Raw genomic sequence first — 20,806 nt, 5'->3', positions numbered from 1 at the left:
TGGTATTTTGGTGAATGGAATTTGACCACAAAAGGAACAGAAACTTTGAGCCTTACAAAACAATGTGGGGGTGTTGATTATGCAAATCTCACTTGGTTTGATTTATGAGATTGAAACGTACAGTTTACAGCAAATTTGCGAGAGTTTGAGCACTCACAGCACAAAGGGTGGGGGGATAAGAGTATGAAAATGTTCTTCCATGAGGCCCAGTGTCTAAAATTTTGTCACATCTTAACAGCTGGGTAATGTAATAGCAGTGAAACATCAAATGTCAGCAGTCCACTGAGAGAAGGAGAAGTGATGTTTACAGTTTTTATTTTTCATATTTGATATATGTCGGGATTTGCATTTCCTTTGCATTATACTGTATATTTGCCATTACTGCCCTACCTCCACCTCACTGGCATCCCACGTGTCCTGGACAGACTTTACCCGGCTGATGTGGGGGATGCTCCGGTGAAGGAGCGAGCAGGCCTGGCAAACAAACACGCCCAAAGTCAGCGACGCCCAGTCCGGCTCTGCAGGACAGAGAGGAGAGAGGAGGAAGGGGAGCCAGGGGGGATGAGAAAGAGAGATGACGTAGGGAGAACAAGCATGGAGGTGAAAGGACAGGATGTGAGTTTGGCGAGAGAGAGAGAGAAGGAAGGAAATGAAGTTGGGCAAAGCGGCACAGGAGGATGATAGAAAGAGATGGAGGAAAGATAAAAGAGGAGGTGTGAGATGGTCTTGTCATAAAGGTGCTGCAACAAAGAGAATAGCAGCTTAAGGTTCAGGCTATAAATACTGAAAGTGCTGATGCTGGTGCTGTTAGGAGGTAATAGAAGCAAAGTAAATGAAGCAAATATTACAAGGGAGTTTAGTTGAGTGTGTCCCGGTTCATAAACGAGAGCAGGGCAGCAAAATATGATTTTGGGGAAATCCTGTTTAGCTTACTGACAGGAAACAGACTCTGAGATCTGATCAGGTTAGTAACATCACCAGACTCCTAAATATACTGTGATAACATCATCACACATATGCATATGCACAAACCAAAAAAGACAACATGCAATATTTTGTATGTTAAAGGGTTTCATTTAAGGAGAAAAGTACAAACACACACAAATGTCCTGGCATACACACACACCTACACACCACCTGTAAAGAGACAGATTGTTGCTTACTAGCAATATGATCATGTGATTAAACACACACTTTGAATACAGCTTTAGAAAATGTATAGACTCAGCAGACAGCAGAGTGAAGAGAAAAAAGTTTTTTCTCTGCTACATGAGACAGAAGCAGCATCAGTGGGCGTTCAGTAAAGGTACGTCTGAGTCATTGTATCACACAGACTTTGATTGGATGTAAATGACATCGTCAAAGTCAGAGATCCAGTGTGTCAGAGATGGTGAGAGAGAGAGAGAGAGAGAGAGACAGATTGTACTGAAAAGTCAGTGACTGTGACATAATCTGAGTAATGAAGATTAAAACTCAGTTGGTAAGAGTAAAGAACCATGTTTAGAGTGCAAGTTAGCAAACTGGCTAGAATAAATAAATAGACACATAATCCTGGTCAAACTGTAAATAATCATTAGTAGATCATCTTTGATAATCAATTTTTTTTTTTAAGTTATGTATCAATAAAAAATGTAAAACATTTGCTTGTTCCAGTGACTCAAATATGATGAATTTATGTTCGTCTGTCACACTATTGGCTTTAAGACACTTTGTTGGACACTCCGGGAAATTTTTGATTTTTGCCATGATTGTGACTGAAAAATGAATTGGGCTGTCAAACAAGTAATCAACAAATGAATCAAACAAATTAACAAAAAGATATGGGTGAAAACGTAACCTCCTTGGCAGAGGTAATTAATCTGTCCATTACTAATTCAAATAATGTACATATTTTGTAAACCAAAAGATAAAGGTCAATCTACAGTAAGATGGTCAACAGCAGTATAACATAAGGCTGCTAATAACTGTTGGATGAGATTGCCAATTTATCTGCCAATTAATCACATTTTTCCAGTTTTGTTTGATCAACAGTCCCAAACAAAAAAAAAAAAAAAAAGAACAATAAAACAGAGAAAAGAAAAGAAAAGAAAAGAAAAGAAAAGAAAAGAAAAGAAAAGAAAAGAAACTCCTCAGGTTTGAGAAACCTGAGGAGAAACCTTTTTTTTTTAGCTACACTAGCAGTGGTTCAACAGAGGCCAGTGTCTGCTGGACACAACTACTAGATGGATTGCATCGACATTCATGGTTCCTAGATGATGAATCCGACTGACTTCGGTGATCCTCTAATTTTTCTTTTTGACATTGTAGTTTTTTTGGTGAAATCTCCTCACAACCGTTCGATGGGTTGCCATGAAATTGGGTAAAAACATTCATGCCCTCCAGAGGATGAATTCCAGTAACAGGACTTGGTTCCAGTATCCATGCCACCTTAAAAGTATAAGCAGTGTGGCTAATGAATGAATGAATGAATCTTTAACTTTTCCTCTAGAGCCATCATCAGGGGAAAATTTCAATTTCAAAATTTTTAAATTCAATACTATTGTGACCAAATACCTGCAAATACCCGATTAGTGCTAATTAATAAAGGTTAGCATGCTAACCATGTTAAAGATGGTAAACATTACACCTACATGCAAAACATCAGCATGTTGGCATTTATTGTGAGCATGTTAACACGCTAAACTAGCATAAGCATGTTAGCATGCAGAAACTAGCATTTGGCTCTAAATGCGTTTGTACCCAAGTACAGCTTCACAGCCGCTATCATAACTTGCTGATTTTCTTTTCTTTTTTTTTAAAAACAATCTAATACAAACATTTTTGATAAGAATCCCTTAATCCCTTATATAAGACCTGTGACCATAAACGACACATCAAACAAGCGGAACGTATGCATGGCCACTGGCGACTGAGAATGCCATGTCCTCAACGAGCAACACTCAAAAATCACCACGTTCTCTCTCCATCTCACTCTCTCTGCAGTTGCCATTTCTCACACAAGGACCCTCAGCGTGGTGCACCAGGACCACGTAAATACACACTTGCATGCACACACACGCACAAAGTGAGTGCGTAATACTCAAGGGAGTCATATGAGAGCTACAGGAGAGAGATGGGTAGAAGAGGGCAAGAAATACTATTCTTGCATTTCTCCATCCTCTTGAGGCTGGAAAAAGCATAGACGGAGATGCCACAGAGCCTGACTGGGGATCAGCAGGGGAGAGGAGAGGGTTCAGAGATGAGGAAGTGATGGAGGAGGAGAGGTAGGAGGGATACGGTATGAAACATGGACAAGGGAGAGGGAGGAAGTGTGTGGGTTCTTTATCATGCAGAGAGATGATGTGAGCTCACAAGATCCCCAACGGAGTTATGTGGCATCTACGATAATCTCCTTTTGATTTATCTCTTTTAACCCACGACAACTCGGCAATATTTTTATGAATGTCAACTCATCCTTTAATCACTCTGGATTGTAATGAAGCACAAAGTAATGGAGATGGTGCTTTGATGTGAAGAAATCAAACCTCTGCTGTTTTATTTCTGTTGCCTCTCCTTTTTGCCAACAACACACACACACACACACACACACACACACACAGACATACATACACACATGCTCACACCCTTGCTGACACCAAAACGCACAACCAGCCATTCAGCGGTGAGGTCACTGCCGTCTGAGTCAGGCCTTACGGAGACGCAGACAGCACTCATGGAGATTACTGTGGCTGCATGACTGACTTACCACACGCACACACACACACACACACATACGCACACAACCACACTCACAAGCCATGCAAATGCGCACACACAGGGCTTCCTCCTCTACATGTACATAGAAGATGTTTCTCAACAGGATTACTGTGAACAACAGATGCACAGTCGTAGCAAACAGGAGGTGGAAAACTCCTGATGTAGTGTGACTGCTGTTTTTTTTTTCTGTCCACAGTGGATATGCTGTTTGAGGCGTGTTTGTTAAAGAGCTGCATCTTGGCTCCATCTCCATGGAATTGTTTTGAAAAAAAGTCAAGTTTTGCTGTAGTTACAAGGCTCATTGGGTGGAGAGACAACAGAGCTATTGATTCAACCACACAAGGTTGAAGAAAGAAGTGCCTGTGGCGTTACTGCAGGGCAAATGCAGGGTAAATGAATGAGGGGGCATTTATACAATTGCAGCCCCTGTGCCTGTCTGCATTTGCAGGCACTTTTCTGCAACTGTATGAGTTCATTTCTGTGTCCAGACATATACACGTCAGTCTGTCAGTGGCTGTGTCATGGTGGGGGTTAATGACTAAACACAGGGGCCAGCTGAGGTTGTGACCCTCTCATGTCTCAGCTAAACCCCTCAGGCAACAGCACGACATTTTATTTCTACGGCAGCAGATAGTCTTAGATTTTACTTGCATTAAGCTTCAGCTTGAACCTGGCTCTGCAAAATGTCAAAAATGCCTGAGGCTTATATAAGAAAATCATCAAGGCTTACTTCATTTCTAAAAGGCTGGCTGCTCAGGTGGATTTTTGCATAAGTGAACAACATATAAAGCATTCCACTCAATCAGTAAGCGTGGCCATGATTGGAATTATACTGAATTAGTGAATAGTTTTATTTACATTTATCCCTTATGGAATTATTAACACAAATTCAAGGAAACATGCACCTACCAGCATCTAACTGACTCGCTTTCATATAATGTCTCATGATAAACTAATAAACTAAACTGAACTGCAGCTATACAGCTAACTCGAGCTCAAGGGCTGTATTGGGCATGGTCCCTGTTGGATAAACTGATAGTATAATCATTAATGGGAATTAAATAAATAACATAATACACTACACAAAAGTAAACAAATCTCCTAAACGAACTTATTTTTCTCCTCATATTTCATGCTTTATTATTAAACATACTCAGAAAATGCAAAAACTACTTTCTGCCACGGAGACAGCAGATCTGTAGGCAATCTATATGGGACAGATACCCACAATGTTTTTTTAACCGAGCCTCTGTGAGCCAGTGAGGTCTGTGTCCCAGCTTTCCTCCTGGTTCCCTTTCACACACCTTAAATTCATCTGTTGTAAGTGTCCTTAATCTAGTCTTATGTCTAGAAGGCTCCTCATGAAACATTTTGGCGTTTATTGCAGTGCTATAATCAAGATGTGTAACTGCATAATATGTCTGTAACTCTTGACTGCAAACAGCATGTTTGTTTGCTGCATGTTAAGTTTATCCGGCTAAGATATTTGTAAAGCAAAGACACACCCCTTGTATTTTTTTTTAAACTTTAAGTGTATTTGATATTATAATACTTTGTTTTCAGAAAAGACTGTGATAAACTTAAGTGGAGCATTGCACTACCTGATTAGCACGAGCTGTGTCATTCATGCTTCACCGTCACTGGCTCATTAATCAGCTGCATGGCTGTTGGCTGACGAGCAACATCCAGTGGTACTCGTAGTGTATGTTTCACTGACCTTTGCGCCAATGCAGTTAACGCACCTTCCTCCGCCACCCGTCCTGTTCTTGCTGTTATTTAATATTTGTATTTGTTAAGTGGGGATTCGTTCTCTCAGCAGAATCCTCGCTACTCACATTCTTTAAGAGCTCCTTCAATGACTGCAGCCTTTTCTGGTATAACTGAAAAAAATGCCTCTGAGTGTAGAAGGTTGCTTAAACAGTAAACTTGCTGTTACAAGGTCACTACTGGAATATTGGAACTGTAAAAATGTAAGGGCGGATTTTAAATTGTCCCTTATTATGTGAAGGACTTGCTCCACTATACTTATCAGAGCTCTGAATTACTCAAGTGGAGTTGCCTGGTGAATGACAGTAAAAGACTGTAAACCCCTTGTTGAGAATACATATGCAAGGTTTTCACCAGTGTATTTCAAGCCTCGGTGGCCTAAGTTGACCCCACCAGGCATAATCAGGGAATTTGGGGCAGCTCGGTTGGAAACCTAGATATAATGATTGGAAAGCTCACCAGAGACAACTCTTGGTTAAAATACGCCCTCCCCAGCCTTGGGTCGGCGAAGCGCAGCTGGCAGGCAACCCATCATCAGTAACGCCATAAGAACAAGAGCAGCCAAAGTCAGAATGGCCATCGGGAATAACAGGACAAATCCACACTGGTTAAAAACTAAGTCTCTTAACTAGCCATCTCTGTATGTGCAAGGGTATAACTATAAAGCCAGACATCGACAAAACAGATGCCTCACTGCCAGATTGTCCAACAGGAAACTGTTCCTCCAAGGTCTACAGACAACTTGTCCCATTAAAATTGAACGATTTTACAGCTGGGATTTACCACTTTGTTTCCAATTTATAGGCAACTTCCTGGTGGCAAGTGAGAAATGCTTTACCTTAGAAGTTGTCTAGTGCCTCACCAGGGTATGATAAGTTTTGGTTTCTCTATGGTTAGGGGCAAAGAAAACTGAACATGATGCTGCTCTAAATCCTCCGTAGACACCGGGTGTAATTCAGTTCCACATAAAATAGTTTCTTCAGGAAGTTGTGTTCACGCAAATCATGGGGGAATACTCAAATAAAAATGGCTGCCGAAAAAATTCAATTTGATTACAATTTAATGAACCAGTATACCATTGAAACAATAAAATCCTTCCTCATTCTCTTGCTTTTTCGTCTCTTATCTACATTATCCCTACCTTGCATGAAGTATGGGAGCGATTTCCAGTGTTGCTTTCACTTAGTTGGGAGTCTGAGAGAGTTACCTACTTTACTTATTACATTGCTGCAGACAGGGAAGTGATGAACAACCTGAAAAGCAAACACAGCAAGCATAACATTGTCTTCTTTTGGTAAGCAAAGGAAACTGTACCATTGCTGACAGGAACAAGCCCTTTTCAGGATAAGGTAAGGTCACATTATCCTGTTGAAGGTGTGACAGGTTGTGTTCCCACATCATTTGTTTCCCAAAATGCTCTAGGAAAAGGGAACACAACTGTAGATTACCACCAACTCCTAGAGACACAGGTTCAGTGAAAGGAATAACCTTAATTTACAATGGGAAATGCAACAAACTTTCAAACTTTCTTCAACTAGCATAAAAACAGTCAGTAAAGGCATGAGCGAGCTACCATAGCTGAACCGCCTCCTATCTCGTCGAAGTTCCTGCCGTTTTTGCTGTTCAACAAACACCTTCCTCACTGTTCAGAGGACTGCTGAGACTTCTCTCTGGAGGGAATAACTCATTTGTGTGTCCTTAGCGAAGGGCATCACCACAACGCTGCTGAGCTGAGCTATAGAGAAACCCTGCCGTATAAGCTCCAAGCTCAGCCTCTCATCTGAGCACACCAGCAGAGAGAAGATAGGGGGGTGAAGCGCAAAGGTAAGGAAGGGCAGAGTAAGAATGACTAAGCATAAAAAATGCACAAGCAGTGTTGCCAATTTGTGTTTTCAGACCAATTCCAGCAGGCTTTCTGTCAGGTTAATGGATGTTCTATCTGTGATAGTTAGATAAAACAGGGGTGAGGGAGGACAGCCAGGTCACTGCGGATGTTGTGATAGTCTGTCTTTGGCGTAACCCTGAAGATTCAAAGACAATACAGAGATTTTATGTGATGTAATGCAGCAGCCATATTGGAGATCCTCACCTTTCCACTGCATAAATAAATATGTTAAATTGGACTGGGAACGTGATCACTGATATAGCTGACTGAATTTGCGCCTAGATCACGTCATTCTGTTAACTATAGGAAACCATTGTAGCACTGTTTTTTTGGTCACATATGTGCTTGTTAAGTGTAAAAAGTGCTCTATGTTCGGTAAGTCAACTGACTATGTTTATGGCCCAGATTTAAATCCCCAGTTTATACCCGTTCAGTTATCTGACAATTGTAACAGAAATATATGTAAATGAGAACAGCTAAATTGTGTATTCAGCTGTATTACAACACAAGTATAGGTGACCACAGAGAGCGGGGGAGACTAAATGGAGGTGTCATAGGCTGACAGTCAGCAGAGTGGCTGTAATCTAGGAGTGCATGAAAATACTGATACACTTGAGTATTGCAATATTACATTTTGTGATACAATGTTTTGTGAAAACATTGTATTGATTTTAAATCAATAGCTTACATGTAAAGATTTGTGACTGACAGTGGTTAATTTTGTGTCGTGTTCAAACCCCCAACTAGGGGGTTGCATTAGACTCACTCGTTGTCTGTCAAATTCAAATTGCTAATTTTCATTTCTAATGATACTGAAATATATTCTGTTTAATAGCATTTCATTTTCAAACCCAACTCAGATTATGCATTTATGAGGGAAGGGAAAGAAAGACACCAACCGTGCAGCAACTTTTCATGTCAACATCACATGAAGCAGGTGAATGAATTTTTTTAGTGACAGTGGAGGACACTAAAACTCTGCAGCGATTATGCAGTTAAACAGGCAAATATAAAGTATGCAATTGGCGATTGCAATTAAAATATAAACAATCTATTGACGAGAAATTGAATTGAACTCAATTGACCTGTTGTAGCCCAGCCTGAACTCAGACCTTCCTCATGGATTTAAACTGTGTCCAGGCATGAAGCGGAAGTGATCAGAAGTGAACTCTCTGAACGTGGGATTTCCACGTCATGCAAGCGCTCGCTTCACCGGGAGGAAATTCCCATCATGTGCTCCTGCTGCACCCCCCTGTGTAGTGGTCACTGAAGCGCTCCGAGGTCTTCTGTCAGTAACCTGGACAGTAAGACTTGTTGCTCCAAGGGGTATTTAGATACCTCCACGATGCAGTCTGTGTTGCAAAATGGAAAAGGTTTATGCGTCTGCCTGCACGAGCATGACACAGAACTTTCCGTCTAGCTCTGTTCTAATCTGTCAAAACGGCCTACAGACTTTTGAGTCATTGTTGAAAAAAAATTCAGTCAGTGATAGAAAATATTTGGTTAACGTTACTCCTGCGCTGGGTGTAAGTGTTGTAATCAATCTAAAGCCATTTGACTCTTCCACTCCAACGTAAACTGAGACAGGAAGTAGGGTGCACCCCTATTGTTAACATTAGCAAACCTGGCTGACTAGTACCATTAACAACAATGGCCGAATCTGAAACTCAGACTGACTCCTGCGGTGTACAGAGCTGAAGTGTAGACTACTTTTTGCTTCCACAATAAAGCAGGCACTACAGAGCTCGACGAGAACCACGCTGTGCTATGTGCTATGCCAAAATCCAATACTCTGCAAATGCGTGGATCTCTCTCAGCTCACTCTGGAACAGCAAGTTTACACATGAAAGTTACCACTGACCTCAGCTACCAGCAACCAAAATAACTCAGTCAATACTCTATTTTATTTGCAAAGGCAGCATTTCCCATACATAGGCTCTACTTCAGCTGCCCGCCAAGGTAGATTATGTAGATAAAATCACTCGGTTTCAACTTTATTTCACTCTTTTTAAACTAACTATAATTTTCGGCCACACACCTGTCTGAGTTGCATGGGATGCAGAGGGGTGGGGACTACAGACTTCGCTGTGCACAGCCGCCTAGCTAGCATCTGCTGATAGCCTGCATGTGAGGCGTTTAGGGAACATGAGTAAAATGTACCATCTACTGATTGTCTGCACGTGAGGTGTTTACTGGAAATCTGTAGATTATAGCTAAACAAAAGAACCTGCATTACACGCTCCCTGTCTAAACTGCTTGAGTCTCAGCATGCACATCAGTCACAGTGAAGTGTCTTTACTAGTTTCAGACCGACACAGTTGTCATTTTCCTATCCAGCAGCCACACTGTTTAAATAGCAAACACTTGCACCCATCTGAGCGGCCATGGCGTGTTGGTCTTAACACGATCTATGGTCAGATGCATTGTTGGCGCACTGTTATCTTGAGGCAGTTGAAAGCAGTTGTGTGACTGACCGACAAAAACCTGGTCGTGAGTCAGGGGCACAGTGCGCATTGTCAACAGAATAATATGTGCCGACATAGGCACCACAGTTTCATGATGGACCCAACATTTGTTTACACGCCTCATCATATGACATAAAAGTTATAATGTTATAAAAATAATGTTGTGATTTGTGCACCCCATTGATTCACTGAGCCCTTTCTCTGCCCCTCAGAGCGCACAGAGCTGCTGCTGCTAAAACAGAGCCCTAAAAGTTATGCCACGCTCTGTGTTGTATAGAATTAAGACTTCCATAATATCGTAAATACAATGGAGCTTTGTTCCACCGCAAAATTCTGCAAGCATTTTATTTATTTATTTATTTATTTGACTGATATAGGCAAGTGTTCATTCATTTGCTCAGATTGAACAAGAAGTAGTGCAATGCTGTTGGATGTTAGAGGGACTGTGACAAATGCAAATGCAGATCCCACTGTTCTCATTGCATTAAAAAGCAAACTTTTTAACCCAGATTTTATGCATATGGTGGCTTGTTCTTAATACTCTGACAGTTTTCCTAAAATTAGATTAGGAAAATTGCAGATTCTTACCAATACATAGCCCTAGTATACGCATTCTAAAAAAAACCCCAAAATGTTACCACTACAAAAAAAAACAACAAAAAAAAAAACATCACTCATCAATCATATATCAGTCTACCTTCCTAGTTAACTGTTTGGCTTATCTATTGGTCAGTATATATCTATAGACCTACACTACCTGTTACATCCTACTTAACCTACTTCACCTTACGTCCTCCTCAGCAGTCACTCATTTGTGGTGTTTTGAGCTGTAATGAAACTGATATTTTTCCAAAAAAAACAGTGAGAGAAAATCCTGTCCCCATCTAGGACAGAGCCACCGAACCAGCATCAATAATTCATATCTTCGCCATTATGAGGTATGAATAATGAGCCTGGGAATTCCTGATCTGGTAGCGGGTGGGGTGATGGTTTGGTTGATGGATGGGTATCCTAACAGCTTTCATCTCTGTAGCCTGCTCTTCTGAAATTTCATGAAATAAGACAAGTGAGTATGAATGCAAATATGGAAGAAAGCAATTTGAATTCAACTAGTTCAACTGTTGACTAAGCAGCATCACTAGCAGCTCTGTTTGAAGTGCCGTGCTCAAGGGAATCTCAGCACTTAGAGAGTAAAAAACATGAATCACTTCACCAGCTGCGAGCTGAATCAGTCATCCTGCAATTACCTGCTTCTGTGACTGTACGGCCACTGCTGCTCTCCAGCCAGAGCTGTCATGTGATATCCCAGATGTACTTTTCACAGGTGTAGAACACATAACATCTGTCCCCATTTTACTTCACACGGGCTAAATTTAATTGTGTAATGATTGCATGGGTGTAATGGTGTACTTGCCAAGCGAAACTGATGAACACTCTCAGCATGGGAACAGTCAGAGCCAATGTTTTCTCGAAGCACAGTGGATCACTGCAGATCAATTTAGAGCAGTGGTTCCCAACCTGTGGGCCGGGACCCACTGGTGGGCCGTGAAGGTATTGCAAGTGGGCCAACAAACCATTTTCAAAACTGCAGAATTTTGGTGTAAAGATGTAATCATACATATAAAAACATGAATAATGTTTTAAAAGTTTTAAAACAAAATGATCTTTAAAATGTGGTGGTCAGATGTGGGCCACCAACATTTTTGAGATTTTCAAGTGGGTCGTGTGTGGGAAAAGGCTGGTTTAAAGAAAAAACACAAGAGTAAAACAAAGGTATGTGGTTATTGGTCTTTGTGCCACTTTTCCCCAAATAGGACGAGTCTACAGCCATGCTAGCAGGACATAAGGCACTGCTTTAAGTTAAATGCTAATGCTAGCACAGCAACATGCTTGCAATGACAGCAGAACCTCCTTTTACCCATCTATGCCCAGCCCCCAATTATTCCCACATCCCAACTAAATGAATTACTGTATACTACCTTAGAATGACAGACACCTTTGTTGTAATTTAACAGTCAGTTTCCTCTGGTCTACGTCGGCTGCTGAGCACATTTAGTCGATACATTTAGTTCACCGTGAACCGACAACATGAATATACGCCTTCATTTAGCGCGTTCATAAATAATATTGTCTGAAAGTGTGTGCCCTTATTTGCATATTTCAGTAATTATTGCATCTGAGGCTAATGGGTATGCAACTAGTTTTGCAGATACTTGGCAATAAACCAAAGTCAGGGGAATCACAAAAGTCATATGGGATACATCCTCTGGGCATGAGAATCTGTACCAATTCTCATGCCAATCCATCCAATGGTTGGTGAGATTTTTCAGTCTGGACCAAAGTGGTGCACCAACTGACTGACAGGCTGACATTTCAGTCGCTACAGCTAAGAGCTAAGTGTGTCTAAAAATCAGCAGATAAGACCATGTTTTAGACCAAATGTTAAAGCCTTTGTAGCCTGGCTATAGGCTGAACTGTGTTATGTAAGTTGATGTTACAGAAAAGTAAAAGGCCACATAAAAATTTCAGATACTTTGAAGCTGCTGTAGTCAACACACATTCAGCACAACCCACGATAAGAGACTCCTCTCTGCTTATTTTTCAGCAAGATAACACCCTCCAGACAAGATGAAATCCTTCTTCAAGTGTCCACCACTCAAACAAAGCTATTTAATTTTGTGAAACCACTGCTGGCTCCAAAAACTGCTTCGATACAGCCAGTCCTCAAAGGAGCTGTAACCAGGGCCAAGGAACAGGCATCCTGGGCGGGCTCGGCTCCAAGCACTGGGCGTACAGCCCGTACTGGAGCCTCGGTGGCCACTCACTGGTTTATTGCCATTTCAGTGAGGAGAAAGGAGAGGGAGGAGGAGGAGTGGGGGAGGAGGGAGGGGACGGAGCGGAAGAGAGGGGATAAAAAGGGGAATTGGGAAAGGATGGAGAGATAAAGAAAGGAATGAAGGCAAATATGCTTTAGCTGTCTCTGAGGGAATAACATAGCCCAGGTGAAAGTGGTGCCCTGTGCCAAATGGATGGATACTACTTCTGTAAATGAAAAACAAAAAATGTAAAGCAAAAATACACACACCGATGATTACTGAACAAGCTGGATGGAGGTTGCTGACACTGTAGAACATGGTAACACCAGACCACAACACCAGCAAACACACACCGCGGACAAACATGAAGTCAGTAACAACAATCTGTGCAGAGGTTAGTTGGCATGTCTTTGTGCACCCCCCACACACCACAACAGACACACACACAGGAGTGTCTATGTGTTTATGGCTCAGACAAGTCCAGAGTCCAGTCTGTTTTTTCATTAGGCCCTTATGTTACCTGAAGAAAGGGTGTCCTCAGGTAGCTGCGTCCTGCCGGGCCTTTAATGTCATCATATCTGGACCGAATTCACTCAGACTTGTTGGGTGTGAAGGCACCGGTTCCCTCGCTCTCCCACCTTGTGCACACCATCAGCTTACATGCATCAGTGCGGCTGCGGCTGCATGTGTCGGCTCCAGCAGACACCGGAGCCAATGCTTGTGGGTGTTTCTTACCTGGGTTGCCGCAGTCCGCGCACGTTTCGTTGCCAGGTCTCACCAGCACGTCTTGCAGGAGCCGGTTGTTCCCCTCCGGTTCCAGCGCCATGGGGAGTTTATCCGACCAGCCTCACCGCGGTGGGAAGAAACCTGCACAAGAACATCCGCTGAACATCCACAGACAGACAGACAGACAGACAGACAGACTGCCCGATCACCTGCCACCTCCGATATGAACTGGAGAGGCGGACAGAGTGGAGAGAAAAGACTGGATGATGAGACTGAGCGATCCGTGCCGAGGCGCTCTCTCTCTCTCTCTCTCTCTCTCTCTCTCTCTCTCTCTCTCTCTCTCTGATAGCTCTATTACCTAGTCTCACTGACTGCATAATAATTAAGCCTATAGGCCAGCCTATGTTACCATCGCCTCCTCCCTCCCTCCCTCCCTCCCTCCCTCCTTGTCGATCTTCTTTCCCTCCATCCACTCTTATATTTTACTGGAGTGTGACATCCAGCGGCGGATTCACTGAGCATCTACAACTGAAAAAGTCAGTCGTCTGCTGCCGAGACAACCCAGAGAGAAACAAATAAAACACCTTGAAACAAATGCGAAAGAAGATGAACATATAAAAGGTGTTAGAATAAAATAAAAACATAGAATGACCTGGCACTGTTATTCATTCGTTCACACATTCATTAATCTAATCAATCTGATTGTATTGCTACTTTCATTACGTAGATTTAAAATAGTGTTGCGCATGGTAAACATGGCCAATATGCCCATTTTGCATTTTCCTTAGTTTTCATAGAATTAACTGTTTCTTTTCGGATTGTGTCCAGTAGTTTGAAAAGTTATTAGTTTATAGATAAAAAAAAAAAAAAAGAAATAATGAATGAATATATAAATAAACCACCGTTATTACTCACGTGTTTGTTTTATAATACGCCTGTTTTATTTGAATATGTTCTCAACACAGTATTGGGGTGTGTTTAATAGGAATAACTTTTATTTCTATGGTCTTGGGCCATATTAAGCCTCTTAGTGAATAACCAGGTCTCGATGTTTTCTGTATCCCTTAATTTTATGTCAATATTAGTCTAATTCTTCATATGTTTGGTGGTTTGAGATTGTGTCCAGTCTGCGAGATGATTAAGAACAAAATGAAGCGCGAAATGTATTTCTTTATTTAGTCATTTATTTTATTTTATTGAGGCATTTATTTATTTACAGTCATCGATGAGATCCACTCCATTACTCACGTCTGTCTGCTGAGACGGCCCCTCAACAAAACGTCATATCTACGCGACAGCGGGGCGCGCACGGTGACTGTTTCCTGTAGTTCAGAGGACTCGCAGCTTTTCGAATAAAGCTACTGAAACTCAGATAAACATGTCAACTGCTATGAATTTCGGCTCGAAGACTTTTAAGCCTCGGCCTCCGGATAAAGGATCTTTCCCTCTGGATCATTTTGGTGAGTGAAGACGCAGACTCTCTCGACTGTGTCCCGGTTGAATAATAATTGAAAGAAGCGACGTACACAACACGCACTCGAACCAAAGATCCTGCAAGAATGAGAACTGGAGTTTTCTTATTTTGCGGACGCACATAGACAGACGCTCCAAACTGCATTCAGACTGTCTGATAAACAGCGAGCTGTCCACCGGGTGCAGTGTCTGGGGCAGGGGTCTCCATCCTTTCTTACTCTGAGAACTACTTTGACAAATACAATGGGTTCACAACTACTCATGTCTAATAATACTGGTTGCATTTATTCATATATCATAAAAACACTTAAACTGATATCCAACCAAATTAGAAGAATAAGATAATTTAACAAGTCATCAAATATCAGTACCTATCCAAAAGTCACATTTTGTAACAAAAACATCTGAAATTTACAGACATCACATCAGTGTTAATTGTTCTGTCAAAAATCTGAGTCTAGTTTCAGTGAAACATAAACACAGATGTGATGACACCACTGCAGATAAGTCCATAAATCTGCTTAGAAATCAGAGAGAAAAAGCTTCTTCGTAAGTAATCCAGTTGATAGTCGTCAGTACGTCCAATGGCAGATAACAAACAAGAGCGTAAAATAGCTAACTTGGTGTACTTTATTTTCCAAAATTGAAACAAACATGGGCTAAAAAAACGGGGCTCAAGTTGAAGCCCACACTTAATCTATGGCAACATATTTCTGTTTGTTGGAAAAGTTTAGTTTTTACTTGTTCTGTTATCCAGAAGAGTTGCTATTGCTGCATTTTACCTACAGCATATCTGATACAATAATAATAATAATAATAATAATAATAATAATATCTTTAGTTATATAGCACTTTTCTTAACAAATTTACAAAGTGCTTTGCAGAAAAAATGAAAAATGAAAAAATAATTTGACTGACAACTGACAAATAATGGTTAATAATTTGGTGTTGGAGTGGAGTGGATGTGTCTGTGTATTTGATTTACAAACATTTGGTGTAGATTTACTCCGTGAAGTCGGGTTTGTACTATGCATCCATGGTCTGTACAGACTGTACAGAGGGCGAGCTACTGGAGATTGTTGGAGACCCCTGCTCTGGAGACATCTCACAGCTCTCTGAAGCTGCAGGGCAAGTTTGCTTTATTTCTCTAGTGATCTCGCTTGAAATTAAATGTGTTAGCCCGTACTTAAAGACTTTAGATTTTTCACGGGCACTAATAAAGATGTTGCATTTGCACGGAGCATAACTAGCACTGTATGAAAATGATGAGGTGGGGGAGTGCCACTGAATTTTATCATATATTTAAAAAAAAAAAAAAAAAAAAAAAAAAAGCAAGGCCCTCCTAACCTTTGTTTTTATGCAGTAACTTATTATTACCTGAAGCACTGTCATTTTTTAGTAACTGCTTTCAAAACCCTTAATGTAACCTGACTTAAAATACATGCTGTATATATGCTAGTATGTCCTAACCTCACAATCGTTGTAAAACACAGGCGCACCTGCTTTGTCCAGCAAACTGAGAGTACAGTCTCTTCCCCCACAGGACTCAGCAGGAAGTTCTTCTTCATTACATCAAAAAGTGGAGCCTTTCAGAACAGAATAGGGTGGTTATAGTCAACTGGATAAGTGCACACAGTCAAGTCTGACTCAAGATAATATCAACAATAGATCACAAATAAGCATTGTATGATAGTAACAAATACATTGGGGGCTCTTCAAATGCATGTCAAGGAATAACGTTTAATATTAACTGAACTCTATCTGCGACATAGGAAGCCTTGACATGTGTGAGGGTGATGCTGGCTATTTTTTATTTCAGGGGAGTGTAAAGACTTCAAGGAGAAGTTCATGAAATGTCTGAGAGACAACAGCTTCGACAACTCCCAGTGTCGCCTGCAGTCCAAAGACTACCTGGAATGCCGGATGGAGCAGTAAGAGCCATGATTAAAAATACTGCCTAGACTTTTAATAAACCTAACATGTGGTGACTCTTTAAAGGTTAACAGTGTAGTCGTACTTCTAAACAAGAATTGTCATGTTTAATCAGAGTTGGATCACTTCCTTGTTATTTTGTGTTTTCCAGTCAGCTGATGGCCAAGGAGCCTCTGGAGAAACTGGGATTCAGGGACCTGGTGGATCCTCCCCCCAGCCAAGCGGACAATAACACTAAACCCTGACCTCACACCACAGCTGCTGTTTCACAAATACAAGGATGGTGTTTCTCTGAACTTAACATACCCAACATTTTGCTGGGAATGAGATGACAACACGAGTCCTAAGAAAAAAAAAAGAAAAAAAAGAAGCAAATTAAAGGCAAAGACTGTTGTGAGTGTGAAGCTGAGAATAATGACCGCAAGAGGACACTGGTTTGCATTGTGGCCTTAGTTTGAGGCCACAGAGTACAACCTAGTTTTCTCAATCACTTGTGTATATAAGATAAATGTGTATAATATATAGAGATGTTTTGTTGTGTCAATAAATCCAATCAATTTGTCTTACTTCTTACTTTTCTTACTTTCTTACTTTCTCTTACAGTATTCCCAAACCTATAGGCGTCATATTTACTGCATTTTCTCCATTACATTATTCCTGTTTGTTTGCATATGATCGCTAATCATGCAGTGGACACTAATGATGCCTGTCACCACACCACCGACATGGACACATAATGAAGCTTGTGTGGGTGTACTTTTACATACATGTGAGCATGTAGCCTATTTTACAGTTTACAGTGAGGAAATGTGTCGGGGCGGGGATCAACAGGTCCCTTAATGGTGCCATTAGAGGCTGTCACACAGCAGGGAGAGTGAGATGCACAGGAATCATGGGCTGAGCTGTGAAACGCTCAGGGTGCCCTACAATACATACAGCAATGCAGGATAATATTAAGTCTGTTTAAGGAAAATGTATTCATTCCCTTTTCAGTGTATACTGAGAAATACAAACAGGAAACACAAAAAGCAGATAGGATATCAGTAAATATATAATCCCTATTAAACAGTGAGGAAAGTATAGAAACCAATTACATCTGCACAAAACTTAAAGTCTAAAAGCATCACATTGAAGTTTTTCTGGAGTCTCTTTTCATCCATCCATCCATCCATCCATCATGATTAGTGAGCTGCATATGTGTCAGCAAATAGTTTTCGTCACCACTGGACAGAGCCAGGAGAGTTGTCTCCCCATGTGCCGTCTTTGTGCTAAGCCAAGCTAACCAACTGCTAGTGGTTGCTTCAAACTGAGTGTTCGACATGAGAATGCTATTGATCTTCTCAATTACTCAAATCACTGTGACATTAGCAAAAATACAGACAAAACTTTCACCATTAATGTGTAATACAAAATGAAAACTTCCTGTGCCATATATATATATATATATATATTTAGTTAATTTCTAAATATTACAATTCAAAATGTTTTTTCTAACTGTTGAAACACTCACACACCCTCATCCCAGAGAAAGAGGAACACACATCTGTGGTTTTGGGTGGTTGCTCATTTGTTCATGAGAAAGATCTATCGGCAGATATCACACGTCTTCAGAAATGGTGTGACATCCTTCGCACAAATGGAACAGAGGGAAATAGAAATAAATAAGAATTATTATTATTATTATTATTAACACAATTACACCTATAGGTATTACTATTATTATTTTCACTATAACAATCAACAGTATACACAGCTGTCCTAGATGTCCTGCAGTCAGGAAGTGGGGCTGCAGAGAACTTGGCTTCTGCAACAGGACAATGATCCAAAGCATCCCACACCGTGAGCTACAGTACTTCAAGAAACACATGCTAAAAGGTGCCAACATTGTTTGCATACAACTGTATGTTGAAAAATACACTAATGGAACCAATACATTTTTCAGAATTTTCTTTATTAATTAAGAAAATAACAATTGCAAAAGCATTGGTTATTAATACATTTTAAGACAGGGAAAAACAAATTAAATAGGTAATTGGTGCTTAGAAGGTCATGATCCATCACCTTCATCTTGGTTGGTGAAAGGCATTCCCATCAGCTTGCAGTGTATTTCTCTCTGTGGAGAGAAACAGATAAATTAGCTTGGAAAGGTGATGAGGAAATTTTAATTCCCTCATCTCATGCTGCATTTAATTTGTCAAACACTAGAATTTAAAAAATCCACGTTAGAAGCAAAAATGCAAAATGCAATAAAACTTACAATAATTCAGAGTTCCTGGTTGAGAGGTAAACATGTTTTCTTTGACCACACCTCATAATGTTTTATCAAACAAATATCATACAGATTGTTGTCCTTGGACAGGGTGAAGAAAAAGATAGAAAAAAGAAAACGTGAAATTTCAACATAAAAGTGTGTTCTCCAGACTTACTTTCTTTAACCTCTCGAGCCTCTTTGGGAGCCAGGGGGCGCTTGGATCCACACAATATGTGTGGTTACTCTCAGTGATAAAACTATAGGGTTGAAAACACAGATAAGAGACAAAATAATATTTTTTTCATATTCAACCAATATGCCCGATTAAGCCACAAAAGCTGCAGTCGCATTAAAAGAATAATTAAAACATTTTAGGGAATTCACTATTTACTTTCTTGCCAAGCATTTGATGAAAAAAATCAACTGAAAACGAAACTCTAGTGTACAGACAATTTCTGACTTCACTGTGTGTTATGTAGTGTAACAATTTCTAGACAAGCACGTACTCTTAAGGCTGAATCCTACTGCAGCGGCCTGGGTTACAATCCAACCTGAGCCCTTTGCTGCGTGTCATCCTCTCTCTCTCCTCCCCCTACATTTCCTTTCTCTCTCACTGACAGTGTCATAGCATCCTCCTCAAGGTGTTGACACAACAGGATTTAAAACTGAAATTTTGTAGATTTTCCAAAATTACTCAACAAAAAGGTTTTGTGTAGAGTTGAACTTTGGTGAGATTTCACATGCGAATTGACATCATTGACCAATAGCAAGCCATCTTGACAATGCTGACCCTTGAGGGGACGGAGGAGAGTGTCTAAAATAGAGGAGGCCGTTGTAGCCTATAAGCTGTTCCACCCATTCACTTTTATTCATCCGCCTCTGTTCCAGTAAAAACTGTTTCCGCAAAAAATGTTTTGCAGATAGGAACTCAATGGTACAATAACCGCATGTCTTTTGGATAAATTGCCTGCACTTATTTTCCAGTCAGCAACCTAATAAGCAAGCTGACAAATTTGCTCACTGTCAAGCTTGTTAGTTTGGAGACCTTCATTTTCCCTTTTCGATAACTTTCTTTTGAAAGGAATGCAAGCAAAGCAAGAGCAAAATGCCAGAAGAAGTAAACAAAATGGTAGAGAGAAAATAAAGATAAGCTGCACGAGCTACGATTACTGAGCCAATGGTTTGACCACAGCAGTTCACCACGAGCCCTGCGTATAGTCACTATGCCACGAAGCTTCTAGGCCTTTCTTGTTTCCTGTGGATGAACACTTTGTTGTTAATCTTTGGACAGCAGCAGGGTAGCTGTGCTGTCTGCTTCCAGTCATTTAAAAAGGTAAACTAATAGCCTCCTGGCTCTGGCTGTGTTTAACGCACAGACATGGACGTGGTATTGACGTCTCATCTCAACTCTTGGCAATAAAGAGAAAATGTCAAACTATTTCTTTAATGTTCTTCAGGTCCAGGATCCAGAAATTACATCTCAGTGATATAAGAGTCTTCTGTTAAGTTTGATCCAGATTTTCTCTCCTACGCATTCATTCTGGTTTGTGCGCTCATGATTAGCTTTGCAGGCGACTCACACACCACGACGCAAACAGCAGACAACAAATGAAGCTTGTGTGTGTGACTGACGTTATTACTTACATGTATGCACTTATTTCACAGTTAGGAAAAGTGTTGTTCTTCTGTTCAAAGCAGTCGTTGACTTTTTCTCGAATGTGGGCCGTCGAAGCTG

General features: G+C 40.7%; 2 protein-coding genes across 2 annotated transcripts in view; one reads left to right on the top strand and one right to left on the bottom strand.

Annotated features, from left to right (window-relative positions):
* LOC139608472 (arf-GAP with dual PH domain-containing protein 1) overlaps positions 1-13,743 on the bottom strand; it is a 30,068-nt gene extending 16,325 nt beyond the window's left edge. Inside the window, exons 1-2 of the mRNA XM_071462275.1 lie at positions 13,425-13,743; positions 391-518 (exon numbers count right to left, since the gene is read on the bottom strand). Coding sequence (XP_071318376.1) covers positions 391-518; positions 13,425-13,515 — 219 coding nt within the window. The 5' untranslated portion in view covers positions 13,516-13,743. The remainder of the gene's footprint in view (positions 1-390; positions 519-13,424) is intronic.
* A 956-nt stretch (positions 13,744-14,699) lies between these two features.
* cox19 (cytochrome c oxidase assembly factor COX19) lies at positions 14,700-17,386 on the top strand. The gene is made up of 3 exons (XM_071463348.1): positions 14,700-14,875; positions 16,708-16,819; positions 16,972-17,386. The coding sequence occupies exons 1-3, from the start codon at positions 14,794-14,796 to the stop codon at positions 17,063-17,065; spliced, it is 288 nt and encodes a 95-aa protein (XP_071319449.1). The 5' UTR covers positions 14,700-14,793; the 3' UTR covers positions 17,066-17,386.
* Positions 17,387-20,806: the final 3,420 nt, after the last annotated feature.

This window comes from Trachinotus anak, unplaced genomic scaffold (assembly GCF_046630095.1).
Source record: "Trachinotus anak isolate AG129_WGS33_773 ecotype Australia unplaced genomic scaffold, CSIRO_AGI_Tana_v1 ptg000025l, whole genome shotgun sequence".
Taxonomy (NCBI): Eukaryota; Metazoa; Chordata; class Actinopteri; order Carangiformes; family Carangidae; genus Trachinotus; species Trachinotus anak.
This window is presented reverse-complemented; position numbering and strand designations above follow the sequence as displayed.